The 23,314-nt window shown below is 37.2% G+C and overlaps 1 protein-coding gene across 1 annotated transcript in view; it reads right to left on the reverse strand.

Annotated features, from left to right (window-relative positions):
• Positions 1-9,300: 9,300 nt before the first annotated feature.
• LOC127622987 (protein unc-13 homolog C-like) overlaps positions 9,301-23,314 on the reverse strand; it is a 163,657-nt gene continuing 149,643 nt past the window's right edge. Inside the window, 3 exon segments of the mRNA XM_052097209.1 lie at positions 9,301-10,856; positions 14,662-14,821; positions 15,469-15,561. Coding sequence (XP_051953169.1) covers positions 10,571-10,856; positions 14,662-14,821; positions 15,469-15,561 — 539 coding nt within the window. The 3' untranslated portion in view covers positions 9,301-10,570.

Below are 23,314 nucleotides of genomic sequence, written 5' to 3' on the forward strand. Positions count from 1 at the left end.
TCCGACTAAGTAAAAAAAATAAAATAAATAAAGTGAGTGGCAGCATTGTGTCACCATAGTTTTTAGTGTATGAGCAGCAGAAATAGCGATGCTAGACTTAGCAAACACTATTAACAAGACTTGTTATTCTCTCTGTAGCAACAGCATCAAAACGATAAATCAAAATCATCCAATTGTTCAAATTGATAAATGACTTGTATAAGACATTTGCTCTTAGGAGGAACTTGGGAAGGTGAATCTGTCCTATATTTGGCGGCACTGAGGAGTTTATCTACATTTCTTAAATGATTGAAAAACACTATTATTATAGGGGGTGTGTTCTTGTCTCTTGCTGAAACAGCTGTGAGTTTTCCATCACCAGGTGGATGGGTGGATCTCTGTTATCCCTAAAGTCCCCTTTCTGAATGATTACCAACCTGTGGAGCAGCATCGAGATGCTCGCATCACCACAAGTCAATTTCATCTCTGAAACACAAGCTCATTGCCTCTTTTATAGCTTGATCTGTTTTCTAGAGGGATAGCATACAGTAAAAGGGTTTTAGGGTTTACACATTATAACATCAAGATGAGATCTCGCCCTAACTATGCACATAGTGACCATGATTTTACCAAGTTGGATATGTCTACATCATCTATCCCTACAACATCTATCCCTACAACAACCCTAATCATAAATAGAATAGTTCACCCAATAATGACAATTTGGTCATCATTTACTCACCCTCATGTTTTTCTGAACCCAATATATTTTCTTCTTTTTGTGAAAACAGAAAAGCTGCTCTTCTGAAAGTCATGCTATATTCCAAGTCGTCTGTTGCCACACGATAACTTTTTGTAAAGAAAGACTGAAACTAGTTTTCAATAAAAAATATCACATTAAGCCATGTTCGCCACTGACGGCAAAAGGCATTGGTTTCTTGTTTTAAAAAATGATTGCAAATGAAATGCACTGTGTGTTTCATGCCTCTAAATTAGTAGCGGTGTTGCGGTGCCTCTGAATGGTAGCACAGGGAAACACTTGTCAATAGGCATGTCCCGATACAATTTATTTTTGAAAACAAGTACAATACTTAATTTTCGGTACTTGTAGATACTAATTTTTGTTTCTTGTTTTATTTATTTTTTTATTGCATATAAAGAGGTTATTTAAAATGTATCATCAAAATTGTGTCTATATTAATGAATTAAATCTATAATCAAAAGACAAGTTAATAATTAATTTTTGACATAATATTGTATTATATTTATCAAATAAAGTGCTTTTATACAGAACCTCAGTGCACAATCCAAAGTACAACATTGGAGTTTTTTTTGTCAATTAAGGTGCTGCATAACAGAGGATCACAAACAGTATGTAAGATATTGCTTAAATATCCCTGTACAAAAATGACTGCACCGCCAAGGACCCATCTGTCAAGCTCCTAAAGTTTGCAGACGACACAACTGTCATCGGCCTCATCCAAGCTGCCACAGGTGCTGCTAATCCAGTTCTACTCAGCAGTCATTGAGTCTGTCCTCTACACTTCAATAACTGTCTGGTTTGATTCATCTATGAAATCAGAAGACTACAAAGGACAGTTTGGACTGCTGAGCAGATTATTGGTTGCCCCCTGCCCTCCCTTCAAGAACTGTACACTTCTAGAGTGAAATCTCTATGGACCCCACTCACCCAGCTTGCTACCTCTTTGAAAGGTTGCCTTCTGGCAGGCGCTATAGAGCACTGAGCACCACAACTGTCAGGCACAGGAACAGATTTTTCCCTCAGGCTATCCATCTCATGAACTGTTAAAACTGCCCTATTGAGCAAAAAATTTGTGCAATACACAGCTTAGTCTATTTATATTTACCTTACATATCCTTCCTCTTCTGCCAATACATTCCCTTGCATCTGTATATAAAATATTTTTATTTTTACATACATTTAAGATGAAAAAAAAAAAAGAAAATATATATATATATATATATATACACATACATACAAGGAATTTGTCTTGGTGACAGAAGCTTCCAGTGCACAAACAATACAACAACAACAATAAAAAAATCGAATAAAAATACGGAATGGAAAATAAAAGTATGTATAGAAATACACAAAATATAATAAAAAATATATATGTACATGTATATATTGTATGTTTAAGCATTCTTGGCAATATTATTATTGTTATTATTAGTATTACAGAGAATATTACATAACTATAATGTAGTGATATATTTCTGTTTACATTTTTTCCATTTAAATGTAGCTTTTAATTTGGCTGAGCTTTTATTTTGAAGTAAAGCGGCCCATTCCATTTTTATGTATTTTTGACAAAGCGCTTCTCACTTCCGGAAAATCAGGTCATTACCTGACCCAATGTGATTATTAAATGTCAAAAAGCCAAAAGCGTGCAATGCTCATGATGCTCAGCACAACAACAGCTCCACATATTCACAAGTGCCCACATTTAAAGTGCGCAGCACATGCAAACTAATTATTTATCTCATTACATCGCAACCTTTGCTGTTTGATAATCACACAAGGATATATAGTGATTTTACGGAAGGACATTCGTGCGACGTGTTTGGTATCGAAGTATTATTATAAGCATGAGTACAAGTACATGAGTGCGGTACTGGATCCGATTACGATACTTGAATCGGTATCAGGACATTCCTACTTGTCAGAGTATTTAGTAGAAGAATGCACGTTTGAGAACCGCTAATAAAATTATAAGTCATGAAAATTCAAGATGGTTCAGGAATCTTTTGGTACTATGGTACCTAAACGGTACTGTACCTAACCCTAAAGAAAACATAACCATTAAAATCAGAAAAGAAAAAACTATACGAGGTTGTAACAAAGTGAAATTTAGTAAATTAAAACAGCATTTTCATTTAAGAGTGAACAATTCCTTTAACCACCCCTACAATCAGAGGCAAATTATATGTTGGTAAGAATATTGGTGACTACATTATCCCTTGAATCGAATTAGTTAATGGAAATGTTGTGCTACTTGGTGAAATCATGTTCATCTCAAACTCAGAACATCTTGTCTTCTAAAATGAGATCTCTTTCTCCTGATGGAATAATAAACTCAAATTATATACAGTGTCACCATTCCTGTCCTTGAAAGCAATTATTACGATCCATAAATAAGCCATGCTGTATTCACAAACATCATCTCATTGGACTGTCAAGTGAAAGTCACCACACACAGATGCACGTGTGGACAGATGAAAGTGATGTGACATTTGAAGTCCTTGTCTTTTTGACTGATGCACACAGACATCTTAAAGTTCTCAACCTGATTGTGCGCTTCAGGTCGCAAAAAACATTAAGAATGAAGATGACAGAATTTTAACGTGACTTTATGTCCTCTATCTACTTTCCATAATGCGTCAAAGCCTGTCTCTTTCTGTCTTTCTGTCTCCTTGTGATTACGAGGAGATTATTATGGGCTGGCACGAGAATGTGGGTTGAAGGTTAATGTCTTTTGGCTGCTTGTGTATGTACAGTATGTTTCTCTGCACTTGATGAAGTGGAACATTTCACTTCCCAGAGATATGTCCAATGAGGACAAACAGCCGTCGGAGAATCGCTCTGAGACCAATGACATCGGAGTGTGTTTACCACAAGACACTGTGTGACTAGAGTGTTTTTTTTTCCTGTTTGCTATCTGAGGCAAATGTTGTCCTAATGGCTAATTGAGGAAATGCCTTACAGCCCAACATACCCTTAATAAAGCTGATAAGACCAAACCTTTAGTGGAAACCCTGACTTGGCCTCTCTTTTGTCCTTCGAATTCACCCATGGTGAGGAGTAACTAAAAGAAGTGATACTACTTACATTTTTCAGTAGCGTGACAGTAGGTCAGCTATGATTACCCCCTTGGCTGTATTGCTGCATGCCAAAAATGTAGTTTTGTGATTTAATTAAATAAATATAAAGTCTGCATGTGCTGCGTGCTGCAAAGTGAATGTGTGAAGCCACTTATAGGCTGAAAATACTTAAAAACTTGAAGCAACTTGATAAATTGAGAAACACTGGAAAGAAACATGCTATTGTTTTTTATTTTTTTATTTTATTTAACCTTTATTTATCCAGGTAAACTGTTTGAGAACCACTTCTCATTTACAAACATGACCTGCTAGCTATTGGCGGAGAGGAGATGGTAGATTGATGTAGCCAATTCAGGGATGGAGATTATTAGGAGGCCATGATATATAGGGGCCAATGGGGGGGGGAATTTGGCTAGGACACCGGGGTTACACCCCTACTCTTTACGAGAATTGCCCTAGGATTTTTAATGACCACAGAGAGTCAGGACCTCGGTTTAACGTCTCATCCGAAAGACGGTAATGTATTATTTACATTGAAATGTAACAATTTAATAAGCTAAATGAGTGTGTTCAATAGCATGTTACCTATTTTTCTTTGCTATCAAAATTAGTATTGAGAATCGAGAAACTTTACTGGTATCGGTACATAGTCAGTTTTTTTTATTCAAGCTAAATATTTAGATAATTTCTGCTGTTTATCACTATGTTTTTGACTTAGATATATAAAATAACGTAGTTTATTTGTAGTAGTGCATTTAATATTATAGGATCTTAATATATTCAATTTAATTGAATAAAGATACTGTATACCTTTTTTTGTACCACACAATACTGTTCTGAATATATACAGTATTTATGTGACACAAAAGTAATAATGAACCTTTGAAATATATATTAATATAGATATATGATATTAAGAAATATAACTGTAGTTACTATATATTTATAGTTCAAATAACAGTATTTACCTGGACTAAACTACATAACTGTATTAATAGAAATTTTGACTGCAGAATTATCATATGATATTTATATATTTAAAACAATTTTCATCCTTAAGTACAAATAATGTAGTTATCTACTTTTTGTTAGCTTGTAGTGTGGCTTAAAATGTTGCATGACTGTAGTTTAGCTGCTTTAAGTTATGAGTAGCTTGTAGCTTGGGAAACTTGGGTTACCAAGTAGCTTCCCCAAAATGGACTTTAATAAAAAAGATTTTTTTTAGAACAAATATGAAGGGTGAAGTGTACAATGTCTGTGTTCAAAGGTAACTTCAAAAATAATTACTGTTTTCAAACAGGTTTCATGAACACACCCCCTCTACATTGGTTCTACAAACAGATAGTACCATCCTTGGTTGAACCTGCGTTGCTGTATAGGGCTGGTCAGGATGCTCAAACTAAACAGAGCAATATTTTGAGTTGTGCCATATTGTGAACGCTTTTCATGGAAATCAACGTACGAATGGCTTACTTATAGTTGTCTCTGCATATTAAGCAGGGATAGAAGGCAGCATTTTAACATTGGAGAAAAATACACACCTCTGAACACACATTAAAAGGAATTTTCTAGGTTCAATACAAGTTAAGCTTATTTACCAGCATTTGTGGCATACTGCTGTTTACTAGGACTGGGCGATATGTAAAAAATATTTTAGCGATTATCGCCTTCAAAAATATCACGATATCCGATTACATCATCAACCCCCCTAGTGAGGGTCGGTTAAGTTTTTTGCTTTATTGATTTTGCTTTAAAAATGTAAACCCCAAGCCCATGAAAATGTTTGTCGATGCAGCCCTGGCCACAAATGTTGTCGATTGAGCTTAACGATTTTCAACCCAGAATATTCCTTAAATTGTATTGCTCTGTATTATTTTGGTATGTTAACAGTTTTCAAATTTGTCTCTATTTTTATTCCTCCTAAGTTATTTAGAGAAAATACACCAAATACAATGTTGGCATTCTAATGAAACATTACTGAGAAGTAATCCATAAAATTCTGAGCTTTAAAAGAACAACCTCTGAGCAATAAAATGTTCCTCTAGGCCCTGCTTTTGTCTTTCTAAATGTGAAGTAGGGTTTATCTCTTTCTACTTCATTGTAAAAGAATGTTCCGGTGGGTCTGAATTTATCCAGATGAGTGCAAGCATACAGTATGCCATCACAGTCCAGCTTTTGTCTGTATGATCTCATATAGTCATGTCTGCCCCCTTTAAAACGTTTAATATCCTGCCATAACCAAACAGATGAAGGGCATATGCAAAATATATCTGTACCTACCCATTTGTGTCCTCGCCTCTGTGCATATTCATAAATTACAGCATGTGGTGCATCTGACAGAGAAAGGGCTGCTCGATTTGTCTTTTTTGCATTTACATTCTGGAAAGTTTTCAGAATAGATTTTGCCATATGTTAATACAAGCATGTGGAATCGCTTTGAAAACTACATTCACCCCAGATGGAGGTCGATCGTTCGGGCCCATTTTGCTGCCAGCCCACAGGCAAAAGTCCCGGTTTTCCCTATTGTCAGTCCGCCCCTGGGCTTCAGGACAGTATTATACTTTTACAAAATTCAGATCTGTTTTGGTTCAGAGGAAAATCTGCTTGGGCAAACAGGGAAAACTGAGAGTCAGCAACAAAAAAATAAAAAACAGTTTTTATTCATCAGGTGTAAAGGATCCAGATTACACCTTTGACATTGTTGTGAATTCTTTGCCTCTCATTTTGCCTTCAAGATGCAGAGAGATTGATGACCCAGGGTCAGTGCATTACTTTACCCATGAGAACAGAAATATTGGCTCATTGCTAGTTTGGTGATTTTTTAAGATATCAGTTTGGATTCAGGAAGAATGACCCGCAGCACTCGGAGGCTGAAGTGCAGCGTATACATAGCAACAGCCTCAAAATTAATCCGAGGCTGCTGTCAAATGACTATGTGTGTAAATGCATTGAATATTGTATCCAGTCAATAATTTATTATGTGTTTTATAAAATTATTATTCCAGAGATGCACTGATTTGTCTCAGATGTTTCTCCCTAGCTGAATGCACAGTAAAATTGATGGGGTAAAAAATAAGAGGCAAAATATTGGTGAAGATGGTGACATTTTTCACATACAGAACATATTTATACACATATATATTTTAATTTAAAGATGCATATTAAAATGGGAGAAGAGTTTCTCTCTGAAATAAGTGTGACTTGACAAGCAGAACTCAAGAACCTTATTTTAGGTGGTCATGGCAGATGGTGAGGATTAAGGTTGTCATGATATTGTTAATAATGTCTATGAGAGGGACCTGGGTAGCTCAGCGAGTGACGCTGACTACTACCCCTGGAGTCACGAGTTCGAATCCAGGGTGTGCTGAGTGACTCCAACCAGGAGTCCTAAGCAACCAAATTGGCCCGGTTGCTAGGTAGAGTAGAGTCACATGGGGTAACCTCCTTCAGGTCGCAATACGTGTTTTTTGCTCTCAATGGGGGGGGGCGTGGTAAGTTGTGCATGGATTGCGGAGAATAGCATGAGCCTCCACATGCTGGGAGTCTCCACGGTGTAATGCACAGCGAGCCACGTGATACGATGCACGGATTGATTGCCTCAAAAGTGGAGGCAACTGGGACTTGTCCTCTGCCACCCGGATTGAGGTGAATAACCGCACCACGAGGACTTAGTAAGTAGTGGGAATTGGGCATTCCAAAATTGGGGAGAAAAGGGGATAAGTTACATTTTTTTTATAAATTATGTCTATTATATCAGCTGAAGCATCCTTATACCAGCTCTCAATTTCTTGAGCGTTTTTTATAGATACAGTACTATTGTTATTATTATTGTATTTAACAGGATATTTTATATAAAATAATGTAGTCCTGAATGTTTTAATTTCTCCATTTCATGCAACATTGCAAAAAAATAAAAAATAAAATAAAGAAAATAGGTGTAATTTTTACTGAATATGAAAAATATTTATTTTTGAGTGAAATATGACACAGGACTTCTTTGTAAGATTCACCTTTCCAAATCGCTTGATTTTTTTTTTAGTTTGTTTTGATTTTGAGGTGAAATGTGACATGGACATGTTTTCATAAGAACTTCTTTTAACGTCCTCTGATTAGACCTGATTAGATATCAGTGTTGATTAAGTTACTCAAAAACATAATCTATTACCTCTAAAACTGTAATTAGGTTATTCTTTACTTCATGGAAAAAACAATCACGTTTCTAATTACTCTACTTTTAAGTTACTTTCTAAAGCCCATATTACCAGAAAAGTATTTGTTGTCTGCTCAATGAATTCAAAATAAAAGTTTATAACTTCTAATGACAGAAGTCATTTCTCCATTACAATGACTTGTTATTTATAGATGTACGTCTGAGAGTGAAGAAGTGAATGGGGCCAATCTGTGAATGTTAAAATGCTACTGTTTCAAATGTATAGTTACAAGAAGTAAACCATGTGTTAACATAATTTAAGTATGCTAAAACTGTTTGCTAACCTTTTCTGTGTAAAGTTATATCCAATTTTACCACTTCGTTACCATGATGACGTAATGCCAGAAATCCTAAAACAAAATTATGTAAACACAATGACTTAAACGACTCAAATTATACACAAGTTTTATCAGAATAATTAATGTACTTTTATAAAATGCTAAGCTTCACACTTCTGCCTCCACAATTTGGCTCCATTCACTTATATTTTAAGTGACTCATTGTAACCTCGATTTATTTATGCCACATTATGCTACAAAGGCCAGTTGGTTGACCTTAAAGGTGCACTCAGTAATTTGTTCCTCATTAAAAAAGTTTAACTCCTAAATACATGAATTGAAGTTTTTCAATATATGTAGGAAATCAAGATCACTCAAATTAAAATAGAGACAAGTTATATCAGTAACCTTATAAAAGCTGTTTTATTCCACATGAAGGGGTCCGCACATGGGGGCTGCCATTTTAGAATCACATGACCAGCTGAAAACTACCTGTGTAATCTCAGTAGCCGTCCTGTTATTAGACACTTTCACTCGTTGATTAAAGTAACCATGGCTGACTGTGAATACTACATTTCTACCATGGAATCTGAAACAGAAATCTATTGATTTCAAATGATGCTACAGCCACACCACTAGGTGTCAGTGTAAGTCCAAAATGACACATAGACAAAAGTTACTGAGTGCACCTTTCACTTGTACTGAACCCAGATTATTCCTTTAAATTCTTTGCTTGTAAATATTTTTAGTAATATGTGTAACCAAAGTAATGTCTTTAGTGCTTAATTGACTGTATTATGATTAAAACCATTTTAAACGTAATGCTTTGTAACTATTTTAACTAAAAAAGTAATTAGATTACAGTAACTAATTATTTTGTAATTGCATTACATTCAACACTAATACATACTATAAAAGTGTGATGCGTGAAAAGATTGCTTTTCTTGATTAAAATGCAATACAATGAGACTTTCATTACAATATCTCACTAAATATATTTACATGACATACAATTTGCCATCAGTGCAATACATAAGAATGTTGCATAAATACCAAATGTTAAACTTTTTCCTCTGTAAACAAAAATAAATGAAATGATGGCAATAGATTTACCTTTTTTGTAAAGTAACATTTACAAATTTCATATCAGATAAAACAACCTCACAAAGATCATCCCAAATTAAATTCAGTACCGGCCCATAAACAATCAGATATGATTTAGCAAAACTAAAAACATAATTCATATACGTTTGTAACACGTGTACATTGTATATACTGATTTTCATACAGATCATGGATTGCTTTTGTATGAAATGTTTTTATATATAACTTTGGCATTTTTTTTTTTTTAGAATCAAAGTTGTTTGAAAAAAATAAAAGATGATATCAAACAGTCAGCAAAACTGATGTACGCTTGCGTTCCAGAGCCCATGTTCACAGTGATTATTCAGAAAGGCTGGAAGCCTATGTTTAAAAAATAAACAACATAAATGAACTAAAAATATGAAAAAAAAAATAAAAAAAATAAAATAAAAAAACATTCCTCCCTTTCTGCCTATACCGGCAAGACGGGAGGTGGATTTCATCGTTGTCAACAGCTATAAAATTACACACACTTATGAAGAGATTCATAGCAGTCATCGCCATTTAAAAAAAATGGTTTCTTTTTAAAGTCGGCTCAAAATACAAAACGTTAGAGGGGAAAGGGTTCGACCTGACACCCACAGTCACTGTGAACACATGGGAGAGACGTCACCAAGGAAACAATACATGCACCACCAAGTGCCTTTGTGAAAGATGGAAAGGGCGAGGCAACAAAAACTGAAAAAGTAGGGTGCGAATGAAAAGTCAAACGAAACCGCTACACACGTAAAGAGAGGATGATAAACACTGGACAAAAGCATCAAGCAAATTTAGAAAGACTTCATCGAGAATTCATATGGGTTTATGTGTCTATTGTTTTTTTTTCCGGTCATCTGTTTTGGCACTTTATCTGAACAAATTAACTATCTGTTCAAAAAGACTAATCGTCATACAAAACTGTATTCAACGTCTCTTGAACAAAACTTCTTAGAATATAATATTTGATAGAGCATACGGTAGGTAAACACTTTTGTACGTACTTGTAGTTTAAAATGAACATTCCAACAGATGTTTTACACACATGCACAAAAACAAACACAACCATCTTGCGCTGTTGGGATTTCCCTCTGTTTCTTGCCGCTTTTTTCCCCCTGCTCTTTTCCCCCCGCGATTATTTTTACGACACCTCCTCGGCTGACCGTGTGTCCGATTTAAGACGTACAAACTCTTTGGCCACTTCGTCGTTGGTCCTTTGTGAGAGTATTCTCATGATGGTCAGACCGGTTTCGTCCATGGTTATGTTCCTGACGAGTGGATAGCTTGCGTTCAAACTGCCTTTTTCGGCCAGTTCTCTGAGCTGCAGAACCGTCATTCCGATGATACGGTCCTCTCGGGCAAAGCAGTAGTCCTTCACGGAGATGTGAAGCTCGTAGGCCTCTGGGCCATGCTCGTTACTCAGCACACTGGGGAAAAAGGTACAAAAAGGCATAGTTTATATTCATTTTATTTGCTTCTGGATGAAGTATTAAAATACTTGCTACAGATTAGGGCTGCACGATAATGACAAAATCCAAATTGTTGATTTTTTCCCTTGAAGGTTTAATTGCAAGATCAGGTAATAGTGATTGTAATTGAGGTTACAGTAAGCGACTTACAATGGAAGTGAATGGGGCCAATTTTTGGAGGCAAAACTTAATTGTTGAAGCTGGTTGACCATCATGGTCTTTCTGGTGAAGCTGATTGACACACTAGCATCCAAAACACAACATATGCTGGTCTTTTCAGTGCAGATCTTTCAGTGCAGTCTTTGGTCTGATATGTTTGTTTTGTGACCAAAATCATGCTATTTTATGTGGTTTTTATGCCAGAGGTTAATACAGTGTCATTGAGTTTGATTGTAGAGAGCAATGCTTGGGTTAGATCATTTAATCACATTTTCTCTTTGGCTTTAAAAGTCTCTATTGAAATTTTGGATTCTGGCCTTTTTGTTGAGCCAACCCTTTACTAAAGCCTGCTCTTAATTCTCAGTTCCTCTGCAATAACCTTTGAAGCTTTAAATTAGACTGTCAGTGGTTAATGTTGACTCTTAATGTGAACGCTTGATTTCTGTGCTGTAATTCAAATGTATTTCCGTGGATTAAAGCTGATCCATCAATGCTGCTGGAGAAAAAAATAGGAGTTAAACACAATCATATTCTTCATCAAGATATTTCTGTCTCTTTCACGGGAGAAACACTCAGTATTTTTAAGCATTTTGAAGCCCCTTACACTAGTAAGATACGTGAAGATCTACACGTTATTCTCAGGTCCTGCTTACACTTGATATTAAAATGTGTCTTGGTTGATCCAATCACGAGTGGTCAAGTGGTCAAACTTTTTTTTATTCCCATTAAATGTTGAATGAATAATGTACAATTATTTGATGGATATTAATGGATTTGCCATAACTTATTAAGAGTGACTTGCCATCAAATAAATGTGTGAATATACACTCAGTGACCACTTTATTAGGTACACCTCGCTAATATAGGGTAGGACCCCCCTTTGCCCCCAGTATGGCCTGAATTTGTGGCATGGATTTAACAAGGTGCTGGAAATATTCTCCTTAGAGATTCTGCTTCACGCTTACATGACAGCATCACGCAGTTGCTGCAGATTTGTTGGCTGCACATTCATGATGCGAATGTCCCACTCCACCACATCCCAAAGGTGCTCTATTGGATTGAAATCTGGTGACTGTGGAGGCCACTGGAGTACACTTAAGTCATTGTCATGTTCCTTGAACCAGTTTGAAATGATGTGTGCTTTGAGACATGATGCGTTATACTGCTGGAAGTAGCTATAAGATAGCTAGACCGTGGTCATTAAGGGATGCACATGGTCAGCAACAATACGTAGGTAGGCTGTGGCATAAAGTGTGCCAAGAAAACATTCCCCACACCATTAAACCACCAACTACAGCCTGAACCATTGACGCAAGGCAGAATGGATCCATGTATTCATGTTGGTTACGGCAATTTCTGACCCTATCATCTGAATGTCGCAGCAGAAATTGAGATTCATCAGATCAGGCAATGCTTTTCCAATCGTCTACCATTCAGTTTTGGTGAGCCTGAGCCAACTGCTGCCCGTTTCCTGTTAGCTAACAGTAGTGATACCCAGAGGCATTTTCAGCTGCTGTAGCTCATTCGCCTCAATGTTTGACTTGTTGTATGTTCAGACAATCTTTTCTGCATAGCACTGTTGTATATTGTGGTTATTTATGTTGCTGTTACCTTCCTGTCAGCTTTGACTAGTCTGGCCATTCTCCTCTGACCACTGTCATTAACAAGCCATTTTCGCCAGCAGAACTGTCACTCGCTGGTTGTTTTTTGTTTTTCGAACCATTCTATATACACTAGAAAATGTTGTGCATGAAAATCCCAGGAGATCAGCAGTTACAGAAATACTAAATCTACTAAATACAGAAATCTTTATTGTAAAGGGTTTCAACAATTTTTTCCATGCTTGTTCAATGAACCATAAACAATTAATGAACATGCACCTGTGGAATGGTCATTAAAACACTAACAGCTACAGATAGTAGGCAATTAATGTCACAGTTATAAAAACTTAGGACACTAAGGAGACCTCTCTATTGACTCTGAAAAACAACAAAATTAAGATGTCCAGGGTACCTGCTCATCTGCATGAACGTGCCTTAGGCATGCTGCATGGAGGCATGAGGACTGCAGATGTGGCCAGGGCAATAAATTGCAATGTCCATACTGTGAGACGCCTAAGACAGATACAGGGAGACAGAAAGGACAGCTGATTGTCCTCGCAGTGGAAGACCACGTGTAACAACACCTGCACAGGATCGGTACATCCCAATATCACACCTGCGGGACAGGTACAGGATGGTAACAACAACTGCCTGAGTTACACCAGGAATGCACAATCCCTCCATCAGTGTTCATACTGTCAGCAATAGGCTGAGAGAGGCTGGATTGAGGGCTTGTAGGCCTGTTTTAAGGCAGGTCCTTACCAGATATCACCAGCAACAACGTCGCCTATGGGCACAAACCCACCTTCGCTGGACCAGACAGAACTGGCAAAAAGTACTCTTCACAGGCGATTCACGTTTTTGTCTCACCAGGGGTGATGGTCGGACTCGTGTTTATCATCAAAGGAATGAGCGTTACACCGAGGCCTGTACTCTGGAGCAGGATTGATTTGGAGGTGGAGGGTCTGTTATGGTCTGGGGCGATGTGTCACAGCATCATCAGACTGAGTTTGTTGTCATTGCAGGCAATCTCAATGCTGTGTGTTACATGGAAGACATCCTCCTCCCCCTTGTGGTACCCTTCCTGCAGGCTCATCCTGACATGACCCTCCAGCATGACAATGCCACCAGTCATACTGCTCATTCTGTGCATGATTTTCTGCAAGACAGGAATGTCAGTGTTCTGCCATGGCCAGCGAAGAGCCCGGATCTCAATCCCACTCAGCACATCTGGGACCTGTTGGATCGGAGGGTGAGGGCTACAGGGCTTCCTCAGAAATTTCCAGGAACTTGCAAGTGCCTTCGTGGAAGAGTGGGGTAACATCTCACAGCAAGAACTGGCAAATCTGGTGCAGTTCATGAGGAGGCGATGCACTGTAGTACTTAATTCAGCTGGGGGCCACACCAGAAACTGACTGTTACTTTTGATTTTGACCCCCCCCGCATTTGTTCAAGGACACATTTTTCCATTTCTGTTGAGTTTATATTTTAGTTGTTGAGTCTTTTAAGTTAACTTTGCTGAAAATAAAAGCATGTTTCTTTTTTTGCTGAGTGTATCTATATACATTATATATGCTGGCTAATTGTACCTCATACCTTTTTTTTCTTTAAGCAAAATCTATGTATGTAGATGTACAGATTTAGCTAGAAAAAAATTATAAAATATATCACTAAAATTATTTATTATGTACAATTAGGCCAGAATATTGTCAATATGAGCTGACACTTTGGGTTAAATGGGTTAATGCAGGAATAAAGTGCTGGGTTGCCAACTGGATTATTTTAAACCCAGCCAGAAAAGAAGAGAGTGCAGAAAATAATTCTAATTTTTGTAATGTGAATAATATAAAAATGCGTATATAATAAAATATATTTGCATATGAAATTACTGCAACAATTACTATATATAATGTAAACTGCAAAGTATGTATGCACCATGGCATAATGGCACAAAAAGCATAACCTCTATAAAAAGTTAAATACTTTATGAAATAAGTACTCACTACTGGAATGTTTCGTTGTATTTTGGAGACCAGTTGTTGTTTCTGGTTTTGGTGCCAAACTTGCGTTTCTTGTCAGCTAGGTGCGGTCCGATGGCGTTGATCTCCACAAATGGCCGGAACATGACGTTCGTCTGCCAGTTTATGTTGTTCACACCTATAACTGCAGAGAAGATTGTCAAACTACCATTAAACACATACAGCTGAGCCATATTTAACTTCTACAATGTCCATACATGTGACACTTTGACCTCAAATCCTATATCAAAATAGTAATTGGCTGATTTTAACCTCTATAAGGTTACTGTATGTTTTACTAGAGTGCCAGCTCTATAACCCTAGTGTTTTTAACTGTGTGTCTTATACCAGAACTTCAGTACTAGACCGGGTAAAGACTAAACTAACTCTGTAGAGACGGAGCTCATTAAAAGAGACTGAGCATGGAGGGTCCAGCTGAGAGCGATTACAGCTTGAGTCCTGATCTTTACAGCAGCAGCAAACCCCTCGCACAATCCAAACACATTATCAGTCAAATTACACTAAAGGATTCAATAAATATATAGACTGTGACAAAGAAAAATTATTTGTAGTAGCCTCTACATCAGATCTCAGAGTATCTTCATCATGTGTGTATCTACAGGCTCACAAATCAGCTAAATCATGTTTGCTTTAAATCTTCTGATATTAACAGGTGTGTGTGAGGGTTAGGTTTAGCAAATACAGTATATAAAATATCATTACCTCTTTATAAAGACCAGTTCATATTGGGGTCTTTTCTCATATAGTGAAACAAACATGTTTGTGTGTTACCTTTCACGCTGACTTTGTGTTCACCAGTACCAGGGTGTGAGATCAGGTCCACCTGGACAGCGACCTCGCCAATGGATCCAGACGTTGACTGACCTAGAAAAAGTTTTAAATCATGTAAACTTCATATGTCACATAAAAGCATGCAATAAATACCAGTCAACACATGACATTCACAATATACAATAAAAACATGCAAAATATTTACATTGAGACATTTAGCAGATGCTCATATCCAGAGTGACTTTCAAAATGTGCTTTAGCTTGACATAAATGACAATTATTAAAAACAGATAGCAAGTATGCAATTTAAAACAACAAAGAAGGGCTTCCTGTAAAAACATGGTAACTAGTACAAATATACTTAGACACGATACAAATACAATAAAACTACATGGACAAATATTATTCTCCCACAATCCTTCCACATTTAACTATACGAAAGCCACAAAAGAACTGTTGTATCAAAATTGAAGATTTGTTTCTTTCCGGTTCATGGCTGTTAGTTTTGAGGCCATCTACATTCTAATCCAAAATATTGACAAAATCAACCTTTATCAGATAGACATATTTAGAATTTGCAGAAGAGTAAAATGGACCAATAATGATGATTCAAATCGATGTCTATACAAATAGCCTTAAATTGTCCTATACAATGCTCTCCAAAATAAGAAAAATCCTTCCACCTAAATCACAAATACCACATGCCTCCAACCATTGTAAATAAAAAGGATAAGCCCTTCGAAATGTCCCACTCAAACTTCCTGTTTCAAAAAGGAAATACAACAACACAGGTCTGAAAACTGTGCTCAAGGCATTTCAGAAGGTCTGTACTTTTGAAAAATATTGTAAAAAATGTCATGTAACATTTTCAGGGTGAGAGACCTTGACTTTTAAAATACACATTGGCAGAAACTTGCACACACACACACACACACACACACACACACACACACACACACACACACACACACACACACACACACACACACACACACACACACACACACACACACACATTCTGATATGCTGATAATTGTGTTTGAATGTGTCCTGCATTCTAAAAGACACTCTGGTATGCCATTTAAACACCCAAAAGAGCCATAACAGCGTCGCTATACAGAACTACAGATGTCTTGATGCGATGAGCACACACACACACACACACTCTGCAATAAAGCCCAGATTGGTGGAGTATGGCAGTCATGGTGGTCCTTCTGGAATTTTCTCCCATGTCTACACATGATCTCTGGAGCTCAACCAGAGTAATCATCGTGTTCTGGGTCACCTCTCTTACCAAGGTCCTTCTGCCCCTGATTGCTCAGTTAGGTTGAGCAGCCAGTTCTAGGAAGAGTCCTGGTTGTTCCAAGCTTCTTCCATTTAAGAATTATGGAGGCCACTGTGCTATTGGGAACCTTCAATGGAGCTGAATTTTTTTTGTAGCCTTCCTCTGATTTGTGCCTCAACACAATCCTGTCTCTGTGCTCTGCAGGCAGTTTTTTTTTACCTCAAGGCTTGGTTTTACCTCTGATATGCATTTTCAAATCATGTCCTATCAATTTAATTTGCCTCAAGTGGACTCCAAACAAAGTGTAGAAACATCTCAAAGATGATCCAGAGAAATGGGATGCACCTGAGCTAAATTTCAAGTGTTACAGCAAAGGGTCTGAAAACTTATGTCAATGTGATTTTTCAATTTTTCTTTTTAATAAATTTGCAAAAAGCATTTTAGCATAAGGCTGCAACATATATAAAACAAATGAAGGGTCTGAACAGTTTATGAATGCACTGTATCTGACAATTAAAATATAGAGGGACTATAGCTCTGTTCCAAACTATAGTGAGCTGCCTGCCTAGACAGCATTTTGGGCACATGAAAACCACATGTACTTAATTTAATTTCAAAACCATTGGCAAAGGGAGTTGGTCCTCCCTGACAGCATCTACTGTTTTGGAAAACTTTCCACCAGATGTTGGAACATGGTTGTGAAGATCTGCTCCCATTTAGACAGAAGAGCATGAGTGAGGTTATTGTATGACGTATCATTAAGATTTGTCTTCATTTAAAAAAAAAAAGCCCAGCAAAACCTGTTAATTTGAAGGGAGTGTCCTCACACTTTTGGCCACATAGTTTATTTAGGAACCATTCAAAGCATGATTTAACAGAATGATCACACTGTGAATTCGGTGACAGCAGGTCACCAGTTTTTCGGCTGAAATCAGTCTGTGCTTAATGAATTTTAAATCACTTCCCCCAGTGGCTGAAGCTGGAAGCGTTTTTTAATGTATGGGCATGGGTGAGCGTGACACAGAGTGTTATAAATGATGTAATACAGTCAACAGAAATTTTTATTTCATTACCTTTTATTAACCCCCTAACACAAACCCAACCTTAAACCTAACTGTTAGTGGAGTAAAAATGTCATTTGAGAGCAGAAATGCAACCTCTGAGTTGTGCTCATCATTGTTTATGAACACGACTACCTCCTAGTTTCCCACGCGGGACCAGAACCCGTGTCTGGAAGGTTGCTCATCAGTATTGCAGTGCATGATTTCATTATTAATAGTGATCAGTTGAATTGGTGCAAAAACGTCTGATGGGGGATGGCACTTGCCAGTAATTCAGCAGTGTGGAGATGATTTCAGGGTACATTAACCCTCGGAAGCAACATGTCGATTTCCTGTATGATCATGTTGGATTTAAAAGCAATTACTCTGGCAGACAAACGTTGTTTAACTTTATTAGAGAGAATGTTCGAGACCTGCAGTACACTGTGATTGTTTTAAAATTGTGCTTAAAAATGAGAGGTATTCCTGTCTATAAGAAAAATCAATACAATCTGTCCTGCAAATTTTTTTTCACTAATTCATTTTTAATAGCTGGTGGTCTGCCATACATCCTGAATGCAGAATTCCTTAACTGTAGTCTATGGATTTTGGATGCCATCCATGATTGCTTGCTTAAACTGTATACTGTATTCTCACAGGACTTTGTCAAAGGAGTAGAGACAGACAGATTGCTCCTGCGCAGGAGAACACAGGTGAGAAATAGAGTAAATCAAAGGGCTTTGGTATATTTTTATTTGCTCTTCAAATTTACAGCAAACAGATAAACTATCAGGGCATCATTTGCCCAAACGAATTCAAGAGTGCTTAATGAGTGTTAGCTAAAAGAATGACGACACAATTACCTGCAGGTACCTTTCCATGGCAGACATCACCAATCAATCAAGTTCAGATTAACCTGGTCTCTATTTTCATTTGCTCTCTGACCTTTCATAACAAACACTCTTTTTGATCAGTGTTTCGGTGACTGATGCCTCGGGTCTTGTGGGTAAATTTCCTAATCACATTTGGATACTTAAAATGACACAGGAAATCAACATTGGATTGGATGGTGGCATAGTGGCTAAAGCACAGGGCTGTTAATCAGAAGGTCACTGGTTCGATCCCCACAGCCACCACCATTGTGTCCTTGAGCAAGGCACTTAACTCCAGGTTGTTCCGGGGGGATTGTCCCTGTAATAATTGCACTGTAAGTCGCTTTGGATAAAAGCGTCTGCCAAATGCATGAATGAATGTAACATGTTGTTTCCGAGAGTTAACACCCTGAAATCAATCTCATTCAGTTGAATTCCTGACAAGTGCCATCCCCCATCAGACATTTATGCATCGATTCAAGCATAAATACATTTCCATCTAGTACAACTTCCAACTGGAACCTCCAAGACACGGCTTGTTCTTCCCTGGAACCAGGAAGTAATCATGTTCACATAAATAAACAATGTTTAGTGTGATTCAGAGGTTACATATTTGCTTTAAAATTATTATTTTTTACTCTATTTTTTTACTGGGTTTAGGTTAGGGTTAATAAAATGTTACATTGTATTACATGCATTAAAGTTAACAACTCACTTTTGGTGCCCATAAACTGAAACTGAAGCTCACAGTTTATGTTCAGCAACACTTTCAGCTTCGGCCACCGGGGGCAGTGATTCAAATTTTGCTAAGCACTGAATAATTTCAGCAGCAGACCTTTCAACCTGCTGTGGCCAAATTCACTGTGTGATCAGTCTAACAAAGTATAATAAAGTACACAATGACTGTCCTAATGGAACACTGTGGAAAATGCTGTGACTACTAGAAATGTACTCATTGCAATGCAAGAACTTTAATTTAGTAATTTAGCATATTGTAATGATGAGATTATGAGAAAACTAATTTTCTTTGATCTTTTGTGATTAAAGATAATGAAAGAGAATCATTATAATATAACATTTCAGAAAAGAAAACATCCACCCTGGTAAAAAAGACAAACCCAAAATGCATTATGGCAAGCTTTGCTTTTCAACAGAAAGAAATGTCGATCAAATGTATGTCATTAAATACAGGACAGTATTGATGACAAAAAGAGTTACATTAATTAAACGCACTAGACTACTACATAAGAGCTCTTGATGGTCTCTTTGACATATAGTAATGTGTGAGAAGAAAATGTATTGATATCTCTGAATAGGACTGATACAGAGTTAGAGTTTCAATCTCTAGGTGTTGGACATGAACACATCTTTTAAATAAAAAGAAAACAACATAATGCTTAAAAGTTTTTCAGAAGGTCAGCGCTGATGATGTCATCCCCTCACATGTTACAATTCAGGCCAAAATACAGAGTAGTTAGTGGTGTTTGTTAATGTGAGGTGGATTCTTTTGACTTGGGTGAGTACCATCCATCTATTATACAGGTGAAACTCGAAAAATTAGAATATCGTGCAAAAGTTCATTAATTTCAGTAATTCAACTTAAAAGGTGAAACTAATATATTATATAGACTCATTACAAGCAAAGTAAGATATTTCAAGCTTTTATTTGATATAATTTTGATGATTATGGCTTACAGCTTATGAAAACCCCAAATTCAGAATCTCAGAAAATTAGAATATTACATGAAATCAATAAAAAAAAAGGATTTTAAATACAGAAATGTCGGCCCTCTGAAAAGTATAATCATGCATATGTACTCAGTACTTGGTTTGGGCCCCTTTTGCATTAATTACTGCCTCAATGCGGCGTGGCATGGATGCTATCAGCCTGTGGCACTGCTGAGGTGTTATGGAAGACCAAGAGAAAGAAATGTTGCATGGGGCAAAGCTCAAGCCACAAATTCTACTGCTGACTGGACTGCCTTCAGAATTTTAAGAAATAAATGCACAAGCATGACCAGAAAAGCAAAATCAGATTACTATCTAAAAAATGTGTCTGAAAATCTTAACAACCCCTCTAAATTCTGGAAGCAAATTAAATCTTTGTCTGGTTCAAATTCTTCTTCAGGTCTCCCGAAACACATTTTTGTAAATTCAGTTGAAATTAAAAACAAAATTGATATAATTGGACAGTTTAACAATCACTTTGTATCAGCTGGCTGTATTTTCAATGAATCTAAATCAAGTCATCATTGCTCTGACTCTAGCACTGAAGCACCATTGGAAACTTTTGTTTTTAGACCCATTTTAAAAGAAGATGTCTGTATTGCTCTTAAAGCTATTGACCAAAAAAATCAGCAGGACCAGACAATCTAGAACCTTTCTTGCTGAAGGTTGCAGCTGAAATTATAGCTAAGCCTATAGCATACCTTTTTAATTGTAGTTTGCAGACAAGTTCAATTCCCAAATTATGGAAAGCAGCCTATGTGCTTCCTTTGCTAAAGGGTGGCGATCCCTCAGATCTTCACAATTATAGGCCAATTTCCAAACTCTCCATTCTTGCAAAAATTTTGGAATCTCAAGTAAACTGTCAATTAAAAGAATACTTGGCAGAGCACAACATTTTAACTGATGTACAGTCAGGCTTTAGAGCTGGACACAGCACTGTTACAGCAACTTTGTTGCTATTAAATGACATTATAAATGCCTTGGATAAAAAACAACACTGCGCTGCCTTATTTGTGGATCTGTCCAAAGCTTTTGACTCTGTTGACCATGAGCTATTGCTAAATAGACTAAGTAACATTGGATTGGGAAACACAGCTATCAATTGGTTCAAAAACTATCTTACAGAACGAACACAATGTGTTTCTATAGATGATCTTAAATCAGACTTTTTAGAGATTTCTAAGGGTGTTCCTCAAGGCTCGATTTTAGCTCCTATTTTATTTTCTATATTCATAAATAATATTGGAAAGGATGTGCAAACTGCTAAACTACACCTTTATGCAGATGAAACTGTGATATATTCAGTTGCCCCTTCACTGAACCAAGCTATAAATTACCTTCAGTTAGCCTTTCAACAGCTACAAACTTCATTACATGGCCTCAAGTTAGTGCTAAATACTAAGAAAACCAAATCTATGACGTTTTCAAGGGCTCATTCCCAATCCCAAGATAATATAAATATTAATACACTAACTGGGGACTTAATCGAAAATGTCTCATCATATAAGTATTTAGGTTTTTGGCTGGACAACAAACTTTCTTTTAAAGTTCATGTTGAAAAGCTTGTAAAAAAGCTGAAACTAAGGCTGGGGTTTTACTTTAGGAATAAGGCTTGTTTTAATCTGTTAGCTAGAAAAAACTCGTGCAGGCTACTTTTTTAAGTGTTTTGGACTATGGTGATGTTGTCTACATGCATACTGCCTCTAATACTCTCCACGCTTTAGATTCTGTGTATCATAGTGCTCTACGCTTTTTAACTAACTCTGGTTTCCGTACTCATCATTGTACGCTGTATGAACTGGTAGGCTGGTCGTCATTAAGTCTACGTAGACAACTTCATTTGCATATTTTCCTATACAAGGCCATGTTGGGTAAATTGCCGGGATATCTATGTAATCTCCTGATGAAAAATTCCAGCAGTTTTCATCTCCGATCCACGAGGTGGCTTTCTTACCAGGTTCCAAGGGTTTTTACTGAGCTGGGGAAAAAAGCCTTCTCTTACTTTGCGCCATGGTCTTGGAATAACTTCTACATCTAACTGATCTAGTCCCATTAAATGATTTTAAGACCATGTTAAAATGCCATATAACTCAAAAATGTAACTGCCATATGTGACCTGTTCCTTTCTATGTGTGATGCTTGTTTGTTTGTTGACCATGTTGTATTTTGTATTTAAATTGTAACTGGTGTGCCGTCTTGGCCAGGTCTCCCTCGAAAAAGAGACTTTAGTCTCAAGGGACTTCCTGGTTAAACAAAGGTTAAATAAAATAAAATAAATAAAAAGACCAAGATGCTTCAATAGCGGCCTTCAGCTCTTCTGCATTGTTTGGTCTCATGTCTCTCATCTTTCTCTTGGCAATGCCAAGGGTTCAGGTCAAGCGAGTTTGCTGGCCAATCAAGCACAGTAATACCATGGTCATTGAACCAGGTTTTGGTACTTTTGGCAGTGTGGGCAGGTGCCAAGTCCTGCTGGAAAATAAAGTCAGCATCTCCATAAAGCTTGTCTGCTGAAGGAAGCATGAAGTGCTCTAAAATGTCACGGTAGACGGCTGCGTTGACTCTGGACTTAATAAAGCACAGTGGACCAACACCAGCCGATGACATGGCTCCCCAAACCAACACAGACTGTGGAAACTTCACACTGGACTTCAAGCATCTTGGATTGTGTGCCTCTCCATTCTTCCTCCAGACTCTGGGACCTTGGTTTCCAAATGAGATGCAAAACTTTCTCTCATCAGAAAAGAGGACTTTGGACCAATGAGCAACAGACCAGTTCTTTTTTTCTTTAGCCCAGGTAAGACGTTTGACATTTGAAGCCCATGTCCAGGACCCGTCTGTGTGTGGTGGCTCTTGATGCAGTAACTCCAGCCTCAGTCCACTCCTTGTGAAGCTCCCCACACATTTGAATGGCCTTTTCCTGA

The sequence above is a fragment of the Xyrauchen texanus genome, chromosome 29 (genome assembly GCF_025860055.1).
Source record: "Xyrauchen texanus isolate HMW12.3.18 chromosome 29, RBS_HiC_50CHRs, whole genome shotgun sequence".
NCBI lineage: Eukaryota > Metazoa > Chordata > Actinopteri > Cypriniformes > Catostomidae > Xyrauchen > Xyrauchen texanus.